Source organism: Drosophila navojoa, chromosome 3 (genome assembly GCF_054131105.1).
Source record: "Drosophila navojoa isolate 15081-1374.11 chromosome 3, UAZ_NAV_1.0, whole genome shotgun sequence".
In the NCBI taxonomy this organism is placed as follows: Eukaryota; Metazoa; Arthropoda; class Insecta; order Diptera; family Drosophilidae; genus Drosophila; species Drosophila navojoa.
The window spans coordinates 525,924-551,073 of NC_142891.1; the positions used below are offsets into that span (position 1 = coordinate 525,924).

Here is a 25,150-nt window from a genome sequence, read left to right on the forward strand (position 1 = left end):
CCCCAGGTTCAGGTTCATAAATTAACGAGAGATTCGCTGTTGCTGCTGGTGCTGCTGCTGCTGCTGTTGCTGCTGCAACTAGTTGCAACGTTGGCAAGTTGCATGTCTAATGTTGCTGCTTGGCTGCCGATTCGCGTGTGCGCTATGCCCACATGGGCAACATACACCGAAACCCCGATCCCCGCCCCCCTCTCCCACTCGCTGCATTCACCCCTGTTGCTCCTTGTTGGCGCGCGCCCATGTTTTGGAGCATTTGTGCTCTTTAATTGCACAGCATTTTGGGGGGTTTCTTTTATCACTCAAGCCAACTACACCTATAGCCATATATCGCATATATGTGCATGTATGTATATATTTCTATCGCTCTTGTATCTAGCTGCTAGCAATTAGTTTGTTTATGGCTGTAGCTAAATGTGTGACGCACGCTATGCACAGCACATAATATTATCGCGAATTGTGAGCATATCTGGCAAGCATACACACACACACATACAGTATATACAGCATACATACATTATCGTAAGCATAGCTGCCAAGTAACGGCTAAAGCCATAGCTCTTTATGGGTTAATTGGTCAGAGACTTGGCCAAATTAAGCTACTTTATAGACCTTTTCTAATGTATGCTTAAATTCATTGCTTCTGCATTATTATTATCATTATTATTGCAGCGGAAGTCCATTTAATATTGAGTGTATTATTAATTTTGTTATTGTTGTTGCTGCATAACAAATTTTATTGCTCGCTCATGAAGTGATGTGAGTGGAGCAATATTCTAATATATACAGACTAGAGTTTTAGAGTTTAGAGTATTTATTGGTACCCTCGTCATGTAAAGTGTGAGGCGTGTCAAATCAGAATATATTGTACATTAATTCCAAATGTTTTATTGTTGAGCTCTAAGTTTTCTTCAGATTTATTAAATCCGATTTAACTGACTTTTGTCTGTGATCGAGTATTTTTGTTTTTCAGTAAACCAACAATTGCTATCTGAGCAGCATTTTAGTATAATAATTCACATAGAATACATGCAGGCTGTAGCTCCTTCGTCCAGAACTATTTCCTCTATTTTATTTTAGCTCTAAGAAACTGCACTTTCCAGACATTCTCTATTGCTCACCGATTTGTGGGGCTTTTGTTTATGAGTTTTTCATTTCCAGCTTTTGTAGATAAACATTTTGTGTGGGTTCGAGCGGCGACTGCATCATCAAATGGGTTCTCAGTTTCTGTTGACTGTTTTCGCTCTCAGTTTTCATTAATTTGCTGTGGCTGTTGTTGTTGTTGTTGTTGATTTTGGTTTTGGTTTATGCTTTACGTGATTTCTTGTATCTCAAGTGTTTGTCGGGTTATTTCATTGGGGTCTTATCGCACGCTGTTTGTCCAGCTAGACGAGCGTAAGTAGTTCGTATAAGGCATAGACCTATTTTGTTACTTGCATATTATTATTACTATTATTATCATCATTATATTCTTGTTGATTTTGTTATTGCTCTTAATTTTCATTTGTGCTCGCATTTGTATTACTATTATTATTTTTATTTACTTAATTTTTATTTTTGGTAAATCATGTCGCATTTATTAGATCATCAAGGTGTTAAAGATTGTGGAGCAAATGCATGAGTGTTTGTGTGCGTGTGTGTGATCGTAAGTGCGTGTGTGTGTATGACGCGTTTCACTGATAATATTTGGTGTGGCCTTTTGTCAACCTTTGTTGCTGTTGCTGTAGTTGTTGTTGTTGCTTGGATTTTGGACAAGTGCGACACGAGTTGCGGTGAAAGTAATTTAAAAGTTCATTAGTGTATATTTGATTTCCTAGATGACACGCCCACAAAATCAACACAAAAAGACGCCCCAAAAAGTGTTTATTTTCCATGTTGTATCATTTATCAGACGATGATGATGATGTTTGAATGAAAACTCAAAAAAAAAAAAGAGAAAAGAGAAAAACTAAGGCAATCATACAAATTCGTTATCTTTACGATGACAGACGAATTGAAATCGGGAATTTTTATGTAGAAATTGAAAAGAGAAATAAAATTAACGAAATATAAAAGAAGTTTACGATCTAGAACTTGTTTTATTATTATTGCTAATTTATATATATTATAATGTTATGTATAATATGAATATATAAATATATAAGTACGTACATTTTAGTTTTCTCTGTGGATCGGTACGGTTTTATTTGGTACCAGGTATGATCAACTTATATAACTTAACTCCTATTAGAGTATTCCACGAAAGGCTATAAAACTAGGCAAAAGTTCGTGTGGGATCAGTTCAGTCCACAACCATGAATAGTCAATAGATTTAGCACATAAATTTTGCAGAGAAAAAACTAGTTTCTATAATTTACATCTTTATCTCTTTCTAGTTCCTTAAGATCTGCTCTCTAAAGTGCTCTAATATGGGGGTTTGCATCTATTTCTGTGAGATTTATATTTATATTATTATATTTAATGAAATTCTCCTAACTATTTGCCAAATGACTTGCTTAGCTTCAATTTTTGTGAAGTGAATTTATATTGAAATTATTGTAAGAGATAAGACAATTTTTATACCCTGAACCCATTGAAAATGGGAAATCAGGGTATAATGTTTTTGTGTAAAAGTATGTAACAGGCAGAAGGAATCATCGCAGACCCCATAAAGTATATATATTCTTGATCAGCACGACGAGCTGAGTCGATATAGCCCTGTCCGTCTGTCCGTCCGTCCGTCCGTCCGTCCGTCCGTCCGTCCGTCCGTCCGTCCGTCCGTCCGTCCGTCCGTCCGTCCGTCCGTCCGTCCGTATGAACGCCGAGATCTCAGAAGATATAAGAGCTAGAGAGCTGAAATTTTTTGTGCATACTCGTGTATACCATACGCAGTACGAGTTTGCTTTATTTTTTCGATAACTCATCCGATAACTTTTTTATCGAGAATAATCGAAAAATTGATTTTGTTTTTTGAGCCTCATCGCAATACTAATAGACATAGGGACTTCAGATTTACTGTGTATATATATATGATGAATACAAACATTTTGTAATCAACAGATTTTGGATACCACGCCCCCTTCGCCCCCAATTCGTAAAAAACGTATTTCAAGTACTAGATACTTGTGCTTTGGAATGTACACACATTTTGACCATATAATTACGCCCTGAAAATTTCATTAAGATCGTATGCTTACAAACGAAGTTATTCACCAAGTAAATTCTCATACTGTTGTCTACACTGCAGCGCAGCCCAAGCGCAGTCGCTCCTTACTGCGCAGTTAGCAGAGCGCGGGCGCGTGAGGGTGGATGCATGTAAATGTATGTGTGCGTGCATAAAAGAAGTGCAGAATGATAAGAATATCAGCTTGGAGGGTTCAGGGTATCTCCTAGTCGAGCAGTCTCGACTAGAGTCTTCTTACTTGTTTTTTTCTTGAATTTACAAAATATTTCATACATTATCTAACTTTTTAAAAAGTCTATGTATAGAAGAATCTAAATAACGATTGTCCATTGTGTGCTCAAAGCACAAAGTTGAACTCATTTTTCCCCCACAGCTCGTTTCCCTCTCGTTTCCCGATGCCCCTTCCCCATGCCCCATGCCCTCGCCCCCTTACTTTTGCCCCGCCTGCGCGCCCCCGTAGTGAGGTGATAAGGCGTTGAATTCAGTAAATGTGACGCGTCTCAAAGTTCGCATAAATCGTTGGGGCGCTATTTGCTCTCGAGCGTTGCGTTTTATTTGGTTTTTAAATGAGGTCAAAAGCTGATAAGCTCAGTATATACACATGTTGTTGTTGTTGCTGTATGTGTGTGTGTGTGTGTATAATTTTAACGCCCCGACTCGAACTCGTGGCCCGCCTTTGAAAGTCAAATTGCGGCCGAGTCGTACACAATTTTGTTTTCTTTTCATTCTTTACCTTCAAGGTTAGGCGCGTCTAGGCTTTATGGTTTTTTGTATTTAGCTGACCCATCAAAGCATCGACGGCAGCTGCTAAGATCTCACTATTTATCAAATCGAAATCAAATTACGGCCCCAACCTAGTATTAGTACACAATTATGCAAGGTAGGTCTATGAAAAATGGTCACATGACATCGACAACGACAACAACAACAACGACAGCGACAGCGACAACGACAACTTTTGCTGCGACTGTGGGTCGGCAGCTGTGTTTGCCAACGTCACGTTGCAGAGAGCGGGACGCTTGAGAGAGGGGAGCCTAGGCAGACGGGGCTAGAAGGGGGACAGCGTGACGTGCCCCAAAAGCCAAACAGCCAAATGGCAATGAACTTTACCGTTGTGTTTTCGTTTTTCCAGAAAAAAAAACGTAGAACGTGCCCAGACACGGCTTCGTCTTCGTCTTCGACTTCGTCTACGGTCTAGCCTATCCAAAGAGCCAAAAGCCTAGCCCCAAAGTCGCGTTAGTCTATTAGTACTATTGACACTTGTCGACCCAACATGCGGCCTGTCACTCTGCAGATCACACACATACACACACACACGTCACACACACAGACTCGCCAGACACACACACACCTTATACACAGTCATGCGATTAGCCTGATAAAAGCAGAAAAAAATCTTGACTTGGCATAACGAAATCCAAATGCGCTATACCAGAGAGAGACAGAGTGAGAGAGAGAGAGAGAGAGAGAGAGAGAGAGAGAGAGAGAGACTAGAACAATATAAGATTTCAATAGAGTTTATAAGATGTAAGAGTTTATGAGAGTTTCTACACTTGCCTGAAGTATATAGAAAACCATAGAGTGATCGAGTTGATACGGCGCAGATGTATTGTAAGGCTTATTTACTAACCTTAGACCATCAGATGTTCCTTAGGCATACACATTATAAGAAAGATTGCAGTTAGGGAATTTATATAATATACATACAAGAAAAAAAATCGTGACTTTGAAGAATTTATACAATTTTCTAGATTTATTAAGAATATATGGCCAAACTATCCATAATACATGAAATACTCCTTGGAAGCAGATCCTAAGATATTTGCAAATCAGACATATTATGCATATTATATTATGCATATTATGAAGGAAGTGAATGAAATATTTTCTATAAGGAATATAGACCAGAGACAAAGACTAGCTAGATAGAAACCTGAATCAACTCAACAGCTGGTCTAAGCGGAGATATATGTATATCTTCTGTATGTTCTGAGTTCTGTTGCCTAGCTCCCACCAGATCTGTAATACTCTATCAGAGTAGGAAAATGAGGCAGCACATGCCTCAACTGGAAAAGTCAACAGCGGATCGCATGGCGCATGTCTTGCCTCCGTTGTCCAACCTCTCGCAATGCCGGAGCTTTACCCTCACAATCTGTCCCCACATACACAGATATACATACGTACACGGTCTCTCGGTTAGACTCGACTCGAAGCGTTTTCTATATAGACTCTATGCGGTCGTCGGTTTAAGGTTCCTCTGCTTGCTGCTGTAACCCGACATCATTCGACATTCGACGACACTCTCGACATTCGGCATTCGGCATTCGGCACTTAGCACCATTGGCACCAAGCGCGATGCCAATCAGCTAGCCACAGCTCAGGTGAGGGGCAGATGGAGACTGGGTAGGGAGTGTGGGGCGACACCCATATACAGTGGGTCGAGCAGCTAATTATACTCAGCAGTGAAGAAGTGAGTGTAAATTATGCCAATGAAAGGAAACTCATGCTCGAGCATATAAAAGAGCAAAACCTTTTATAAATATAAGAGAGTTTGAGTGAATAATATACCTATATAAGATCTTTATGTTTCATATAATAATAGCTTGCCATAAATAAATTTTAATATATTCTTAAATAAATTAAATAAAGTACTTCATTGATTCTCTCTCTTATGACTTTGAATTCTTCAATTTAATATAGAATTTATGGCATTGCTTTAATCCAGTTTTATGCACATTTGCTCCACTGTGGCTAGACATTTCTTTGAAGCGAAAATCAACACAACTTAATTTTAGTGCTAACTAATGATAAACTAAATTTTATGATAAGACCCGCTAAAGTTTATAACATATAACATATTTACACGCTATACTCCATGTGCGTGTGTGTTTGTGTGTGGATATTTGATACACGCACTATCCACAGGGGTGCCCAGAGCTGGATCTGGAAATTCACAACTGGTTTCCGATGTTTGCTTTGGTTACAGCTGCGATTACCAATTTGGAATGGTTCTATGGCCGATCCTAACGATCCTCAGCTACAAATTGTTGTTAATTTTACCAGTAAATATTTCTTTTAATTATTTATGCTGCTGTTGCTGTTGCTGTTGCTGGTGCTGCTGCTGCTGGCGTGTGTGTGTTAATTCACACCTGGTATTCAGTACAGCTCTAGCAGCCCAACTCTCTCAGTCCTTTTCAAAGGTCAACGTTTGATGTTCCTATTTGCTTTTTAATTTCTGCCAGTTAAAATACAATTTTATTATTTATGATAGATATAGGGAAGGCGATAAGCAGAGAGAGACGGACAGGCACAGAAAGAGAGGGAGAGGGACAGAAATACGCAGGGAATGTGAAGAAATGTGTGTACGCTATGTAAATAAACAATTTGTGCGATGGGCGCGACGGAAGCTTCAACCGCACCATAAAGTTCAATGTATGCCACTGCGGTCAGCATTATAAATGTGCGTGTGTGAGTATGAGTGTGTGTATGTGTGCATTTGATGTGCGCGCTTGCATAGTGTAGAATGGGTATATTGACTAGAGGGAAGCAAGTTTTGGCTTATCTTAAAATACTTATTATTAAGAAGAGTCCATAAATTAGCCCAATATAGATTTTTAGAGCCGTACAGCTCTGAAACTTAACAAAAATTTATTATCGAATGGGATTCTTTTTGAACATCAAATATATTGCGAAAACAAATTCTGTGGGGGTGGTAAACCTTTTTACGCTCTAATGAAATTTTATATCAAATAAGATTTAACTCTCTCTCTCTCTCTCTCTCTCTTCATCTCTCTCGTTCTATCACGCTCTCTTTCGTAAAACAATTTAATAAACTTAGTTATTCCCTTATTCACTCCACCTCTGCTTAAAAGTAAATGGATTTCAATTTTGACAAAAATCTATTTGACTTCAAGAGAAAAATCAAATTTAATTGTAAATGAATTGAAAATTGATATACGATTCGCAACTCTTTCGAGCCTATGACAAATGTGGCGTATGTTGTACTTTGTCACTGTTGTGGCTTGCATAGTTGTTGTTGTTGTTGTTATAAACGCTCTCGCTGTTGTTGTTGTTGTAAGAGTGTATCGGCATTTTCTGGCATTCTGTCCGGCTTTGCACTCGACGCTCACCCCGATAATTAGCTTAGGGGTTCAACATTGCAGGTCAACGGTTTTGTTAACATATTATAAGTTATTTTAACCTTTGGCCGATTTGCATGCGAGCCAAGCCCAAGCGAACCGAACTGAACCCTAGCCGACTCTGGAGCGACTCTGACTCGGACTGAGAATCGGAAGCGATATTTCGAGTCGACTTTAGTCAATCTGTCACTTGCCAGCTCTCTATGAGACGAAAGTTTTCAGTAAGCTTTTGAGCGCTGTACGCACGGCACAGCACAGCACACAGATCCGTCAGCAACAATCTCTCGCTCACACAAGCTCCACTCTCTCTCTCTTTTTTGCACTCGTGCAGGTAACACGCCCACAGACATACTGCAACAGAAGCCCGCGAAGGCAACAACGGCCACGCCCGCCAAACACCAGAGCGAGGAGCAGGCGCAGCAATTTAACTCTCTGCCCGCGGCGGCGGCCACCAAGCGCAAGCACCTCGAACGGCTAGCCAGCGATCTGCGACAGCAGCAACAGTTGCTCAGCGGCAGCAACAGCAGCACTGCAAACATGCTCAGCGAACGCTCGCTGCTGCTCAGCGGCTATGGGGCCATCGACAGTTCAAAGCAGCTGCGAGAGGCCAGCAGCCCGACGACCGGAGCAACAGCTGCAGCAGCGACGGCAACAACTGGCAACAGCAATGCTGCCGCCACGCCGGCAACAGCAGCCAATACCTCCGCCACAGCAACAGCAACAGCCACAGCAGCAGCAGCAGCCGCCGCCGTGGCAACAGCAGCAGCAGCAACGACGGCGGCAACAAATGCTGCTGCTGCTGCCTACGCTGCCCTGTACTTTGACAGAGTGAAACATGAAAAGCTGTCGCCATTGCATATGACGAGCGCACAGATTGATTCGCTGAAGGATGTCTTTTTGGAGTCAACGGTCATGGTCAATATTCACAACAACAATAACAACAACAACAACAACAGCAGTAGCAGCAATAACAATAACAACAACAATAGTAGCAGTAGCAATAACAACATTAGCAACACCAACAGCAACAGCAATCATCAGCAACAGTTGCTCAGCATCAACAGCAGCAATGTGAAACGGGAGCGTCTCAGTCCCAGCAGCAACAACAGCAGCACCAACAACAACAACAACAATGGCGAGCTGTCCGTCTCCGCGGCATTTGCCAGGTGAGTGTTAGGTGAACTGGCAACATAATAAATGGTTTTTATGCAAAGCTTTATCAGGGAATTAGTTAGATACAAGAAGATATATAAATATTGTGAGTCTCTGGACTGCAGCTGGGCCTGGATTTAAGTTGGGCAACCGATTAATATTATGTGGCCCTTCGAATTCTAATTAATACGGGGGCTTTAAAATGGACAATAAAATTCAGCAAAAGAGTTTTTCAATCCGTATAATCATCTGCAGCGATGTCGTAACAGCTTTTGTAAGAATACAAGTTCTTCATTTATAGTTAATTCTGTCTGTAAATTTATACTACCGACTTTACACATTTACAATGTATGCAAGGTATTTAAAAAGTTCGCAAATTGAAATGTTTCAGGGTGTGTTTTATTTCTTATTGTGTGTTGAAACTATCTGGCACTGAGAAACGGTTGATTCCTCGCGCTAGGTCTGGTCCTTCTTCTCTGAACTCTCTCGATTATGGCTCAGATCCTTCTCCGCTGTGGATTTATGCGGCCCCGTAGAGGATGCTCGGGCGCTTGAAGCTTTCTGCACCGTTGTTGACTGCCGCCTCGGTATCCGATCGCCATGCACAGTGGCGAACATATTGTGATAGTGCTCCCGGCGCAGCTGCTCGAACTCCTCGCGGCGCTGGCGACGCTGCTGCTGAGCCTGAGCGTCGCTGGCATCGCTGCTGGTGGCCAGTCCGGCGGGGGTATCCGTTGGCAAATTGATGGTTATGGATGGATGATTGGTGATTTGATTGGTCCGATAGCTGCCGCTGACGCGCAGTATGGAAGCGGGCCGCGAGTGCATCTGGCCCTCTTGCTCCCTATTATCGTCCATGATGGGTTATTATATGGTTTCTGATCAATTTATATCGATTTTTTTCGAGATGTTATGGAATTACCAAAAAAAATGTCAACAGACAATTTTGTAAATGCTTATGTGATGATTTCCACAGTCCGCCCCAAAGTATACCCCTTGGCCGTATTGTTGTTGTTGTTCTTATTGTTGGGATGTCTCTCGCCTGACAAATTAATTATCATTTTAACAAATTAGTGCCACGAAAAATATTGATATTGATATCTGCTTTGTATATTTCTGTCGTTCGGTTTTTGTTTTTGTTTCTGCTGTCTTGGCTACTGTCTGTAATGGGCCAAGAGACGGCAAATTAATCAAAATGCTTAAACACAATCCGCACGCTTATGCTGTCAGCGTAAAGAGAGACAGAGAAGAAAAAACAAATACAAATGCGAATAGGCCAAAACCAAAACGCCGAAAGCTTCAAATTTAAATATTAAACAAGTTAATAAACTCGACGCCAGCTGCCAAAAAAGACCAAACAAATATGTTCATACAACAAAAACAAAAGCTGAAAAAGATTTCAACAGAAATAAAAGTATGATACGCACCAATTAATTAATGGCGTTACAAATTTAAGCATAGATTAGCATAGGCATTGATATGGACAATTAATCAAAATTTCAAACTAAATTAAGCACTACCAAGAATTATGGACAGCTGACAGGGTTAATATATAAACACTAATACTAATATATAAACACTTACATGAAGTAGGGGAACACCTACTGACAGATACAGATACAGATATAGATACAGATACAGATACAGATACAGATACAGATACAGATACAGATACAGATACAGATACAGATACAGATACAGATACAGATACAGATACAGATACAGATACAGATACAGATACAGATACAGATACAGATACAGATACAGATACAGATACAGATACAGATACAGATACAGATACAGATACAGATACAGATACAGATACAGATACAGATACAGATACAGATACAGATACAGATACAGATACAGATACAGATACAAGATACAGATACAGATTACAGATACAGATACAGATACAGATACAGATACAGATACAGATACAGATACAGATACAGATACAGATACAGATACAGATACAGATACAGATACAGATACAGATACAGATACAGATACAGATACAGATACAGATACAGATACAGATACAGATACAGATACAGATACAGATACAGATACAGATACAGATACAGATACAGATACAGATACAGATACAGATACAGATACAGATACAGATACAGATACAGATACAGATACAGATACAGATACAGATACAGATACAGATACAGATACAGATACAGATACAGATACAGATACAGATACAGATACAGATACAGATACAGATACAGATACAGATACAGATACAGATACAGATACAGATACAGTACAGATACAGATACAGATACAGATACAGATACAGATACAGATACAGATACAGATACAGATACAGATACAGATACAGATACAGATACAGATACAGATACAGATACAGATACAGATACAGATACAGATACAGATACAGATACAGATACAGATACAGATACAGATACAGATACAGATACAGATACAGATACAGATACAGATACAGATACAGATACAGATACAGATACAGATACAGATACAGATACAGATACAGATACAGATACAGATACAGATACAGATACAGATACAGATACAGATACAGATACAGATACAGATACAGATACAGATACATTTACCCAGCTTCAGATACATTTACCCAGCTTCAGATATATTTACTCATTCTGACCTGTTCCACTTAAGCTGGCCTAGCTTATTGGCTTATTGGCTTATTGCCTTATTAATATTAATGAGACACGCTCTTCGCATCTGTTTTGCTTTGTGAATAGGCGAGGTGTTTGTCTAAATCTTTGTAACCAAAGACTCGTTGGATGTCATTGCCTTAAACATATGCGATTAGTATCTTTGAGTTTGATTTGAGTAGCGCTAGGAGTGTGGTCTTTGTGCAGGCTTGAAAACCTTGATTAAGAAGATTGTTTACCAATTTGATAGCTTTATTTTAATTGAGTTGCTAATGAGACCAACACAAAGAAAAATGCCAACGGCTGTACACTTCTAGTGGCATACGTTATTAATTATGTGGGAAAAGTCAATTTGCTAAATATTATTTAAGAAAATTTATTCATTTTTAATCAGACAAATCGTTATCGAGTTCACGCGGACTGACGGTGACATTTTAAACTATTGGAACGTTGACATAATATCTGATATCTTATATCTTATATGTTATATTATATCTTATATCTTATATCTATATCTATAGCTTCAAGAACAGCTCAATAACGTTTCGTACTTAACTCAACTCTTAACCTTAAGTGTCTGACTACACTTCAGGCCATAGACAAACGCTTCACATTAAACATAATGCATTCACCCTAGGCTATGCATTTACTCAAGTTCAAGTTCTCTTCAACTAGACTTGAAATGTTTACTTATGATACTCTAACCGATTTATAACACTTCTGACGTACTTCTCAGCCAGGCTTAAACCATTGTTTGATTTATTAATATATTCAGTCATTATAGTATTTGCTGTTGTTGTCGCTATTCACTTAATGGTTTCTGTATCGGGTTACGATTTGGGGTTTTTTATGTTTGGTGTCTCGAGTTTGTGTGACATTCATTGATAAATATTTTATTTTTTCTTTTGATTTTAGAACTATGCAAATTTTTTCTCCGTGTTGTTTTGCCTTTTTGGTGTATGTTTTTGAGACGCGTAGGCGTAACAATAGACACCATTAGCATATGTCTGACCGATAGGAGTAGCAGCGCCCAGCCTCAAAGCCAATTAGCCAAGCCATAGATCAGCACCGTTAGATACACACACACACATAGATCGTAACAGTAGCTGAATACATACATATGTATATGATGTTTTGTTTTTTCTTTTTGGGGGAGAGGCTTTGTCGATGGGGCCAAACATAATCACATCGAAAACAATTTGAACAATTGCCAAGCTTAACAGCAACAACAGCAAAATCAGACAACAATAACAGCTTAGTAGCTGCTACCAATCGCCAAAGCAATTTGCAATAATCAACATTTTTAGCAAACAAAAAATTTAAAAAAAACTAAACAAAACACACTTAACAATAAAAGCAAGACAAATGAGTTAACAACGAACTAGCCGAAGTAGAAATACCCTTGATATTAAAAAGTTTTGCTCACCGTTCTGCCTCAATAAGGTTTGTCCCCTATGAAAGCTTCGATTAACAGCTCTAGTCACAAATATACAAATAAATTCTATATTCAAAATCGATTGTACAATATTCTTGTTTAGTCTAAAATAATATAATAAAGTCAGGGTATTAGAAAATGTTGCAGTTTTTCATTGTAGAGCAGCAAGCGATAGCAGCAGCAGCAGCAGCAGCAGCAGCAGCAACATAAAATCGACAGCCAAACAGATCACGATAAATCAATGGCTGTAAAAAGCCAGCAGCAGCAACAACTACAGCAACTGCCTTTAGCTTTATAAATATGTATAAATATATATACATACATACATATGTGTATATGTATATTGGAGTCGGCAGCCGCTGCAGCCAACACGAAATGAGCGACGACGTGCAGCACGAGTTGCAGGCAGCCAGCCAATGCCAATGCCCCAAGCCGCCTGCCCCGACCCGATCCGCCCCACATGCACTCGGAGCAGTGCAGCAGACTCAGCTGAACCTTGTTCACTTGCAAGCGCGTCCCGGCCAAGAAGCACTTGCAGCTGCACCCAAAACATGAGCCAGGGCTGTGAGGGGCAGGCGGGAGTGAGTGTGCTTTCCTAGCTGCCTAGGTGCCTAGGTGCCTAGGTGCCTGGGTGCCTAGCTGACCCAATGCTGATTATTAGCCATGGCTCGTGGTCGCTCTTGCCAACTGCAACAGCAACTGCGAAATGGGGCTGGAACTGGAGCCATGTTGGTGGCATGTTTGAGTTATGGCCACGTTAAGAGCTTGTAGCAAACATCTATAGATTTGTGTGTGACATACATACATACAAATATATTATATGTAAATACTTAGATAAATATAAAAGAGAATATATCGTATGATGGTGATAAGTCCAAGAGCTCAAATTGAAGTGGACATCAATTGCTTCACTATCGCCGAAAGACAACTCAAGTTTAATAATCAAAATTTACATAAATTATCGATTAGTATGCAAAATAACAGTCAAAGCTGCCAGCAATGCTATGCTAAAATAATAACAGTCTGGCAGCTCTCTCAGTGACAAGACAAAACTGTCCAATTATCAAATGAAAGATTAATAAAAAGTGAGTCGTATGCAACTCTAGTTGAACAATTCACACGCTATCTAAAGTGAACTCTGCAGGCAGTACTTGCTGTAGATTCGCAGGAAAAGCGGCATTTCGCTTCCTCGCCATGGCGTTTCCCATGTCTGCTGCTTGGCCATAACTCAACGTGAATCGTAATCGCATTAAATACATACATATCTTTTGCAAACTAGCCTCGACTCTCCTGTTAAAATACGAGAAATATCAGATGTCAACACGGATCAAATCGGTTTAGTGTGGTCCACTCGATCGCCGTTGCCGTTGCCGTTCCCGTTTGCCGATTCCCGATCTTCTCACGGCTGCTGCTCATTAGCATGTCAAATGGCACGCCGGGCCTACATATGTATGTATGGCTGACTACTAGCTGCTAGACTGACAGACAAAAAGTGACACCCTAATTAAATATTTAATCTCAATTTATGTATGCTTATGCTTCTATTTTTAAATGATGTCTCAGCCTCCGCCTTGACTTGGCCAACTTCAACTTGTATTTCAATTTCAATGTATTTTCTACATTTTACAGATCTCGCAGCGCCACGCCCTCATCCGCAACGTATCGCAGTGGCGGCAGCAGTGGCGGCGGCGGTGGCAGCATTTCGCCCATTCAGCAGCAGCAGCAGCAGCAACAACAACAACAACAGCTTCAGCAACAACAGCAACGTTTGAGCCCGCCCAGCTCACAGACCCACATGCCCCTGCACAATTTGTCCACAAATCTGTTGAGCACTTTTCAACAGGCGGCCGCAGCAGCCGCTGCAAGCAGCAACAACAACAGCAACAACAGCAGCAGTCAGCGCAACAGCAGCAGCAGCGTCAACAACAGCGTCGCCGTCGGCAGCGGCGCCGGCAGCGCTGTCACCAGCCCAGTGGGGGCAACAACAAGTGCCCCAGCAACAAATGCCACGGATTTCTCCACGCGCAACTATTCGGATATCATGCGCTGCCTCGCAGCCAAATACAACAATGCCAATCCCAATGAGTAAGTGCAGCGAATAAGCTTAGGGCATCAGTTAAGGGGCTAAAGAGATTTTTCGATGTTGTATACCTCTGTTTCTCGTTATCACAAACTCATTAGCTCCAATTCGTTGATCAAATTTTAACAGAGATGAGTCAAAGCTTTGATATTTAAAAATATAAAATAATAAATAAATTGGCTCACACACAAAATATTCAATGTGAAGTTTATCGGTGAATGAATAACGCTGAAGAGCTTGACAGCTATTTAACATATGTTTAACATATCCAGTTATTTAAATTGATTTTTTATTTCATCAGAAATAGTTTGTTAAAACTCATGCCGAAGCCAAAAGACAAGGCTCTAGAATATATATAGAGTGTGTTTATACTATAATTATTTAAATAGAAAATTATTGAAATATAAAATATACTCTATTGACTATACCCGTAATGCATGTACTTGCATTTGCTGTGTAAAAGCATAATATCATACCAATAATAAATGTAGAATACTTAGTAAACCGCAGCTATTTATATTTAATGATTAAGTTTTTAGTCTTGCATTAACCAATATCCCCTTTGGTCTCCGTTCTATTACTAACAGTCATCATGCAACCCGTCGCAATTCCTACTATGACAGCAGCGGCAGCAGCAACGCTGGCGTCGCTGTTGCTGCTGCCGCTTCGTCTGGCGGCACGGAACGCAGCGGCGCCAAGGCGAGCAATGTCAACAGCGGCAGCACTAGCAGCAGCATCAGCAACAGCAGCAACAACAACAACAGCAGCATCAGCAATAGCAACACCAGCAACTCGAGCAGCAAAAAACACTCGCCGGCCATCGCAGCCAGCTTGAGGGAGGTCAAGGATTGCGCTGCCACGCTATCGGGCGGCGGTGGCAGTGGCTCCATAGTGGGCGTGCCAGTTGGCGTGGGCTCCACTGTGGCCGGCAGCAACAGTCTGCCACTGGCTGCGTCCCAGTCACCCACAGAGCAGGCCAAGACCCAAATGGCTGCCGTGGTGGCCGCTGCCAGCGTTTCGCCATTCATGAGCAACTTTTTGCCCTTCTCGGGTGGCATTTTTCCAATGATGGACATGAGCAGCACCCAGGCGCTGTTAACGCTGGTAAGTTGGCCAACAGCAAGCACACACACACACACGCAATCACCTTCCACACCAAAAGTCGCCCTCTCCCTCACTCTCTCTCTTTCTCCTCTCGTCTGTGCAGGCGCGTGCTGCCAAAGATGCTGAGATACAGCAAATACTGCGCGGCAAGCAACAACAACAGCAGCAGCAACAATTGCAGATGAAAGGCAGCAGCTCGAATGCCTCGTCGCCCAGTGCCAGCGCTTCGAGCACGCCACGTCCCAGTTTAAATGCCGCGCTGCAGCAAGCGGCGCAATTTGTTACACCCGCTTTAATCTACTCGGCGCAACTGCAGCAGCAACAGCAGCAACAGCAACAGCAACAGCAGCAGCAACAGCAACAGCAGCAACAATCGCATCACGCCTCGCGTCAGTCTAGTCCACGTTGCAATGCGGAGGCTGCAAATGTTGCAACTGCAGCAGCAGCAGCAGCGGCGGCGGCGCCGTTGGACTTGAGTTCTCAGCCGCCAGCTGCCAAACGTTTTAAGGCTGAATCATCCACAGCAGCAGCAGCAGCAGCAACTGTTGCGACTGCAACAACAACATCGAGCACACCTTCCCCGCCACTTATGGAGCAGAAGCCAACACTGAATACAGCCGAGGGCCAAAGCAACGCCAACGCAACAGCAACAGCAACAGCAGCAGCAACAGTTGCTGCTGCAGCAACAGCAGCAACAGCAACCGGAGCAACGTCGCCAACGGGCACAGTGCGTCAGTGTCAGGCGCAAAGCGAGGAAGTGAACTCCTGGTCCGTGGACGATGTCTGCACCTTTGTGGGTGGAATTGATATATGCGCCGAATACGTACAGGTAAGCAGCAGCAGCAACAACATTTCGACCACTCTATACATACATTTATAACATACATACATACACACATAGAAACCAGCTTGAGCCCAGCTCTTTGGCTGGCACATGCAAATTGCTTTAAATTGCCAGCAACCCCACATCCCTCTCGAGCCAACTCCTAATTAATGTTTATGGAGCACAGTTTGTTTGTTATCTAGATACAAGCCCACGCTCGATTAAGATAGCGACTCAGAGGGAGAGGGATATCGAAGGAGCCTGAGAGAGAGAGAGAGAGAGAGAGAGAGAGAGAGAGAGAGAGAGAGAGAGAGAGAGAGAGAGAGAGAGAGAGAGAGGGAGGGAGGGAGGGAGACCAATTACCATGTAGCCAAAGTGTATAACCAATCAGTAAATCTTCAAAGTCTTGGCATGAAAACTAAAGCGGGTTTTAGCGAAATATTAATTCTACATTATTCTTTATCATTAGCTTCTTATGCCTCAGCTGAAATTATTCAAATATCTTTACAAATATTCTCATTTCAAAATTCATTGGCTTCGTAATACAATCTGATACTAAGGGACAATCATAGCAATGGAATTGTAGAGCATTTAAAGACTGAACTTATCGCTGTAAAGCGTCCAGATAGTAAACTAATATATATACTGCAAAACGCTCGAAATGATAAGATAATGTTGTCTAAAAAGAAATTAAAAGAATTATCAATAAACGAACTGAGAAACTTAATCAGTTTTTACCTCAAAATGAACTCAATTGCAGCAGAGGTGATATAAACTCTGCGCGCTACAAATAGTTTAACCTATTGAACATTTTATTAAGAAATCTTATAGTGCTTCAAAATATCATTATCTTCCATATTCTCTTCTCAATTTATTCTAGTTTTTCTAGCTCTAGCTCCTCAGTTTTGTTCCTGCCTACACCCAGCTTATTATAAATGATCTATTTTTTGTTTCTCCTAAAGATCTTTGCCTAATCTTAGTTAGTTTTCCGATTTAGGTATCATAAGTCTGTCATCTCGAGCCGGAGGTAACCTAACTAACCCTTCTCTTAACACATTTTCCACTCATCTTATTATGGGTGCTCCTAAAGATCTTTGACTTGCCATTTTCCTTAACTGCATTTGCTGGTCTGCCATCTAGACAGACTGTATGCATCTGGCATGTGTTCTTCATTTGTAGTCTCCATTTCAATTGTATCTTATCCTGAATAGACTGTAGATCATCTATCCTATGGCCCCATTACTGTCAAAGTTCATTTACCCAATGGCAATTCGCACTTTTACAAAAGTCTGCGGTCCGCTGCACTCGCTTGGCTTTTGCCCAGCTTCCTGTCAGCCCCATTGGCATGCCGCAAGATTAACTATGCGTTTGAACTTGGCACTGGGACTGAGACAGACTGGAACTGGGGCTCGCTCTTTAGATGGGGAGCATGTGCAGCGGGATCTGAACTCCATTGGCGGCCATTAATATTGCGAGTGCCACGCGAGCGTCGCCTCTACTGCTGCTTCTGCTGCTGCTTGATTCTTGCTGTTGTTGTTGTTGCTGCTGCTGTTGTAATAAAGCTGCGAATGCGGCCAAGTGACTGTGGCATCTCAGCCAAGAACTCTATCTCGCTCTAGCCGTCTGTCCGAGTGTCCAAGCTAGTTGCTCTGGTTGCTCCACATAGTGCGATGTTGTTGTGGCCCAGGTGATCTTTTACGACCAGTTCCGGCAAGTTGAACGACTTTTGATCGGTCAGCCGCTTGCGGTCGACGATCGGTCAACGTCAGGCGTCATTAAAGCCACAGTCAGAGAGCCAGAGCCAGAGCCAGAGCCAGAGCCAAAGCCAGTCTACAGATCCTGCTACACGCGTTAATGGAGGTGAAAACACGGCCACAGCCTCTGCTACGACCAGTCAGCCACGGCCTACCTCAACAACACCGTCCGTCGGAGCGTCCAACCTCCGTCCGTCCGTGCGACCGTCTGCAAAAAATGAAAAGATAGCGTTAACAATTAACATGAAGCTGGAGCTTTAGGTGTTGACACATTTTGATGCATATTAGCCGCTAACTTGGCCACATCTTCAGCCACCTTCCACCAGCTCCTCCAGCTCCTCCTGCTCCTCCTGCTCCCCGTCATCCTCTGCCTCTGTTGATAGTCGCCTAATTAGCGAGGCCCAAAAGCCGCTTACCGCCCGGTCCATTGAAATCTGCTTACACACAGCTCAAAAACGACATTTGCTGATATGTTTGCGAACCAGTTTAACTATCACACACACACACACTCACATATATGCACATAAACTGACACACACACAGTCGCACAGAAAATCCCCTCTTTGCTTTACTTTTCTGCTGGCTCCGCCCCATTTTTGCGATAGACAAAAAGCCAATTGGCGTAATATTCAATTGAATTTATGGCCACAACGACACTTGGCCAGTTGCCTCAAAGACTTACACCTTTTGTGGCATGCATGCATGCATCCCATGCACCGCTGCAGCGATGCACCGATGCATGCATGTTGCATGCAACTTGTCCCTCTATGTTAGAAGCAACTTTGTCGCTGCGGCTCTGTCTGTCTGTCTCTGCATTTGAGATATTGCGGAGGTTGTAAATATTTAGTGCAGAGGTTGCTGGGCAATACAATATATATATATACATATATACAGATATACATATGTATATATTGTGTATATATGAGGACATTGAGAACTGGTTCAGTGACATTGGCTGCAGCTGAATCGAAGCTGTAGCTGGACTCGTCGCTGCTTGTCGCATCATGTTGCAAAGAGCGACTGGCAAGTGTTATTGATATTGCTCAGACTTTGCTCACACACACACACACTCTTACACTATCACACACCTAAGCACACACACTCACACAGTCACACGCTCAGCTTAGATACGGCCACGAGTTGAAGAGATCTCGAACCTCGAGTGGCTGAGCAACCACGCATGGGTGGCTCAATGCGACGGTTTATTATCGCCCCGGTCCAGCATCGGCTTCAAATGCAGATGAAGTTATAAACCAAAGGCAGACCTGACCAACAGCTGCTGCACCCCAGCAGGATGCGATATTTTCCCTGCATACATGCATACATATACATATACATAAATATTTGTAGGTTGATTTTTGCATTTTAAATGCGCTGATTTATGGCTATATTAAGGCACAATAATAATTTCTATGCGTGATCACCAGCAGCTGCAGCTGCCATTGAGTCCAGCTCCTCTCTCTCTCTCTCTCTCTCTCTCTCTCTCCCTCTCTTTTAGAATTGGTTTCTGCGCTTAGCTTTGATTAAGTGCACTAAGACAGCAGGTCGCTGCTTTGGATAAGTGGCATAGATCGCAGATAAAAGCGTATATCATTATGGAATGTGCAGTCTGAGAATGTTTACATCAATTATTGAATATGCATAGGATAAATTAAAAGATGTTTACCTTAAGATATGATGCTATGCTTATGTCGTTAGGGTGCATTATCGTCTAGAAGATAGCTTGCCGATAACTGAAAGTCAACTCGGGCTCGACTGGAAAAGTATGAGTTTTCCTAAGGACCCTCCATTGACAGATCTTAATATTATACTCTTAATATCTTACAACTGAACTACAATATATGTGATTATAGTAAATGCAAATCCTAAAATCATTAAAAAATACTCTGTAAGACTTGAACTCTGACCTTTTCCCCTTGTGCAAATACTGCTCAATATTCGAGTCGAATTCTTCAATATTCACAAATTCACAAAGCTTTTGACTTCAACCTGTTGTTGAACTCGTTTTTGCCATTTCAAAACGTATTTCTCTCCCGCTAGGCCATTAGACTCACTTATCTATCAAACGAATTGTAGGGTACTTAATCAAATTGTAATACTGTAATTTCCCAAACTGAATGCTGCTGCCACTTGAAGGCTTAAGCTTTGAACTTGCCTCTGCCCTAAATGGCCCGAATTAGTTTTTTGCAGTTGTGGCTTTGTGTGCGTGTGATGACATTCAGGAATGTTTCCCAAGACACAAGCTCCACAACAAGCTAGCTGCTGAACCTCTGAACAAAGCTGTCAAAAAAAAAAAAAAAGTGGAAAAAACGGCAAGCAACGCGGAACTGTGGGCCGCCCCCTCTCGCTCACGCTCTCTCTCTCTCTCTCTCTCTCTCTCTCTCTCTCTCTCTCTCTCTCTCTCTCTCTCCTCTCTCTCTCTCTCTCTCTCTCTCTCTGTCACTCGCCCTCTCTCGTTCTCTCTCACTCGCCACAATCTTCAGAGCCATTTGCTGGCTTGTTTGTCTTGGCTTGTAGTATCTCCATCTTCGGTGCTCAGGGTGTTCGGTCGGGCCAAGTACTTACTTCTACTCAGGCCGTCATAGTCGTATAGTCGCGCTCGTACTTATTGTATTTGACATGCCAAATGCCAAAAGTACACGTAGGCGTCATAAGATTCATGACTCGAACTCCAACTCGAACTCAGAAAACCAAAAACGAAAATAGGAACATTTTCAGCAAGCTAGTGCTGAAGCTTGTATGCTCTAGGATTAAGTGAGCTGATAGAGATGTGGCGGAAGCGAAGCATTTCATTTACAGAAAGTGGGTAGCTAAGTGAGGCAGGGGTCTCATTGTTGTGATGGCATCAAATCTCAGATAGAATACATATAATAAATTACAAATAATACATATAATAAAGTACAAATCGAATCTGGAGCTGTTGCAAACTGGAACATATTTGGTTTCTACCCGTTGTTAGAGTATTAAAAATGGAAGAAAAAACTATCTGGTATGGTTGAGCCCACGGTGTCGTGTCGCGGTCGCTGCGAGTCGAACGTTCTGCCCGCGCGGCGCAGACAAGAGCGACAAGAGTCTAAAGCCAGGCACAAGACAACGTGTTATTGTTGCTTGGGTTCACATAAATGTCAAGCAGGCAACAACAAATGCATAACTCGAATACATACACACACACACATGTATATCTATATAGAGTGCAGATCGCCTTAGCTCTAGATATTGCGGCAAAGTTAACGCCCCCGCTTAAAGCATTGCAGTCGGCCCTCGTCTCGTATGCATTTCAAAGTCGACCCTATTATTAGACGCGCGCAGTTTCATATTTCAGCATTATAAAAGCAAACATCATTATCTTCAAGATCATCATTGGCGTTTGCGCACAAATGTCAAAGCTGAGTTGAGCTCTGCCTCAGCTGCCCTCGCCCTCCCCATGTACAGTAGAGCTTCGCACTTGTCACTTGAGCCTAGGCCCAGAGGTCTTCTCTATATCGTTCCCTTAGCCATTGGCTAGCAGCTGCATCTCGTTTGCCTTTGCCTCTGCCTTTTATTTGTCTATCTCGAGTTGTATTAAAGTTTGATTTTTTATAGCCCAGTTTGCTCGTTACTTACCCCTTCTTGACCATGCATAAATGTCGCTAAAGCTTTATTTATTTGCACTCTCTGTCTATCCTCTGCCCTTCCTCTCCTTGGCTAGCTCGATTTTCGCCCATTCAATTGATTTGGAAAGTTGCATTAAAATGCAATTTGAGCCCCAGCAAATTGTTGCATATGAGTTGGGCCTTAGCAGGAAGTGGTTGAGGGAAATGACTCGACTCGGCTGCATTTTCTTTCTGCCTCTTCAAAAAGGTTTTTCATTCATTGCCACTCTCGCTCCCTCTCGCGCCCTCGCTCTTCGTTATTAAGAATTGGTTACAGCACTTGAATAGTATGACTCGTCGCTTTTGTTGCTCACAGCTCAATAGTTAATGACATAATAAAGATCAAATGTTAATACTGACGGCGTCTCAGATCTTACAGGTTTTTTGTTTCCAATCCCGAAGCAGTTTTAATTTGGATTTCTATTTCGAGTTGTTGAAGCTGCATCTTATTATACGGAAAGAAATGAAATGTAATTTTAGATTTTTAGGCTAAACTATTTATCTACATTCTTCAACATTATTTACGTAAAAAACTAAAGTCGGGGTATCTCCTAGTCTACTACTCCCAACTAGAACTAATTTCTAAAGCTCTTTTGCCTACGTCTTCTATATAATCACATATATCACTAGTGATTGTCAGCAATATCAATAGCTTTTTATTAGGCAGAGCGTACATATGGTACAAGAACTTCAATTTTATTGATTACAACATAAAACTGAAGAGAAGAGAAAAGGCAACAAAGAGTACCTGCATTTGCACCCAGAGCAATATTTGCACTTTCCTCTCGCTTGACCGATCTGAGGCGATCAAAACTCGTGTAAGTGTTATGGCTATAGCGCCGCAAGGTTCCGTTCCTAACATGCTGCGACTGGCTAACGGTACGATTGTCTGTGCACTGAACTTTCATAGCCCCAAAGGAAATTCGTGGCGAGCAGCAAATCTTTGTGGCCTAATGATTATAAACGTGTAACGATCTATGCGAGTTGCTCTGGGTTGTTGTTGTTGTTGCTAGTTGCTGCGTTGCTCGCGTTGTTTTTGTTGCTTGTGTTGCTGTTGCGGCGTTGGCGGTCAACGCATTATCAGCTACAGCTCAGTCAACAGCAACAAAACTACCGCACACGAGACAGCAACAACAGCAACAACAACAAGAACAGCCAACAACGATAGCCGACAGCAACAACAAGAGGCCAGTGAGGCACGTGCTAAACATGCAACTCCTACTCTTGCCACGGCCATGGCCAAGGCAGCAGCCAGCAGCCAGCCACACAGACACGACCACCATTCACTCTCCGTCAGTCACTGGCTGAGAGATCGAGCAGCAGCAGCAGCAGCAGCAATGGCAGCGGCAGCGGCAGCAATATGCTAGCCATTAATCCATGAATTACTTAAAACCACATTCCGTGTAGGGGCGGGAGGAGCAACATTTAAATTGCCCGCTTACCGCCATATTTCAATATATTGGCAACTCGTCGTCGTCGTCGTCGTCGTCGCCATCGTCGTCCTGGTTGCTGCTGGCAGCCCGCCTACTAAAAATTGCAACGACAAGCAATTTCTTGCTGTTACTTTTTGCCCCCTCTTCGCAGTTGTTGTTGCTTTTTCTTCGCTTTGATATTGTTGCACGATAATGATGTCGTCTGTTTGATGATGTTGGCCATGGCCAAGGAGCGCAGTTAGAACAATCACCTACATTGAAGAACTTGAGAACTTTGGGGCAAAAATCACAGCACGAAAGCAAATGATTGCAATCGACGGTGAGTATGTTGCTGCAACATTGCTGCTGCTGCTTCTGCTGCTGCAACAGCAACTGCTGCTGCTGCTGCTGCTGTAGGCCATGCAAGTTGCAGTTGCCGCATGCTGGTGCAGAGGTTATATGCAGCGAAGGTTAAGAGGTGGCCACACGGCGCATCGAGCTGCCATCTCACTGACAGGCCAGCAACAGAGAACCCAAGTCTAGCAGCAATATAATACAAGACAGATAGAGAGAGAGAGACCGACAGATGCAGAGGGAATGGGTGAGCAAGAGTGATACCAACCAACAGCAGCAGCAGCAGTTCATGACTGGAAGCAAAAACAGTCACAATAACGAATTAATTTGGTAAGGATAACCGACTATGAGATACCCTGTGATATCGACAGCTGATTTCTACATAGGCTGAATAAATTGGAAAATTCTTTGAAAGAGGAGTCTTATCTCAATGGTCGATGGCAACATATACATATTATAATGCGATCGATATAGGGGTAAATATCTGAATTCTAGATACAATGTACATAACACCTATGCAATGAACGGCATACTCCTTCCTACAAGTTCCCAAATGTGTAGGGTATTGACGTGCAGTCCGAGACTGTAAGTCAAATGCCAAACCGCAGGGATCATGGTTCGAGTTCGCTTCGGGGACCCGCGTTGCCAGATTTGAGAAGAAAAAAAAACCAAAGGAAATCAGTGCCGGGCCACAAGTCCAGGCAGGTCGGCAGCGGCGTCAGCGTCAGCGTCGACAGCGACGTCGCTCGTGGTGTGTTATCAAAGCTGATGATGATTATACCCACTTGCACGCCTTTTTTTGTGCGCGCCACAGCGCCCCCCTGGAAAAAGCAAACAGGAAGCCGGCCTGAGCTGAGCTGAGCCTTCGCCAATTGGCTGCCGTTGCTGTTGCTGCTGCTGCCCCTGCAACACGTTGCTGCAGTTCAGAGCTCGCAGCTCGCAGCTCGTTGCATGCATTATTATTATGCGCATGCGCACAGTTGGGGCATATAATCTAAAATTGTATCTTTGGCGTGTAACCCGGGGCACTTTCTGCTGTTCCTGCTGCAGCTTCTCTTTTAGCCTCTTCTTTAGGATCAGCAATGAAAAGAGGAAGAGGGAAAAAAACAAAAGCTAAAATAAACTGATTATGTGCCCCACTCGACTCGAACTCCAGCACCAACGGATTGCTGCCAATGAAAATTAACAGCGCTCCATAGTCGAGGGTCTTCGAGGGTCTTTAAGGTTCTCCTCTCTCTCTCTCCCCTCTCGTTGCTGCAGTTGGCCGTCTTTTGTTTGCGGCTGTCTGCTTGGGTCACATAAAATTTGCTAATATTTTGACCTCAAGTTATAAGGCTGTTCGTGATTGCACAGTGGGTCAAGTGTGATGAATTCATATTAAAACATCAATATTTAATTGTAGATTTACAGATTTGAAATTACTTCTAATA

At 42.4% G+C, this 25,150-nt stretch overlaps 1 protein-coding gene across 5 annotated transcripts in view; it reads left to right on the forward strand.

The window, feature by feature from the left end:
- The window catches only part of Samuel (SAM-motif ubiquitously expressed punctatedly localized protein), a 70,067-nt gene that overhangs the window by 33,732 nt on the left and 11,185 nt on the right, over nt 1-25,150 (forward strand). For 4 of the 5 annotated variants that reach the window (XM_030384537.2, XM_089256772.1, XM_089256773.1 and 1 more), the window contains exons 3-6: nt 7,631-8,465; nt 14,191-14,646; nt 15,229-15,745; nt 15,849-16,574. In XM_030384537.2, coding sequence (XP_030240397.1) covers nt 7,631-8,465; nt 14,191-14,646; nt 15,229-15,745; nt 15,849-16,574 — 2,534 coding nt within the window. Of the gene's footprint in view, nt 1-7,630; nt 8,466-14,190; nt 14,647-15,228; nt 15,746-15,848; nt 16,575-16,771; nt 16,849-25,150 lie in introns of those variants that run through there. The other variant, XM_089256775.1, reaches the window with a different exon arrangement.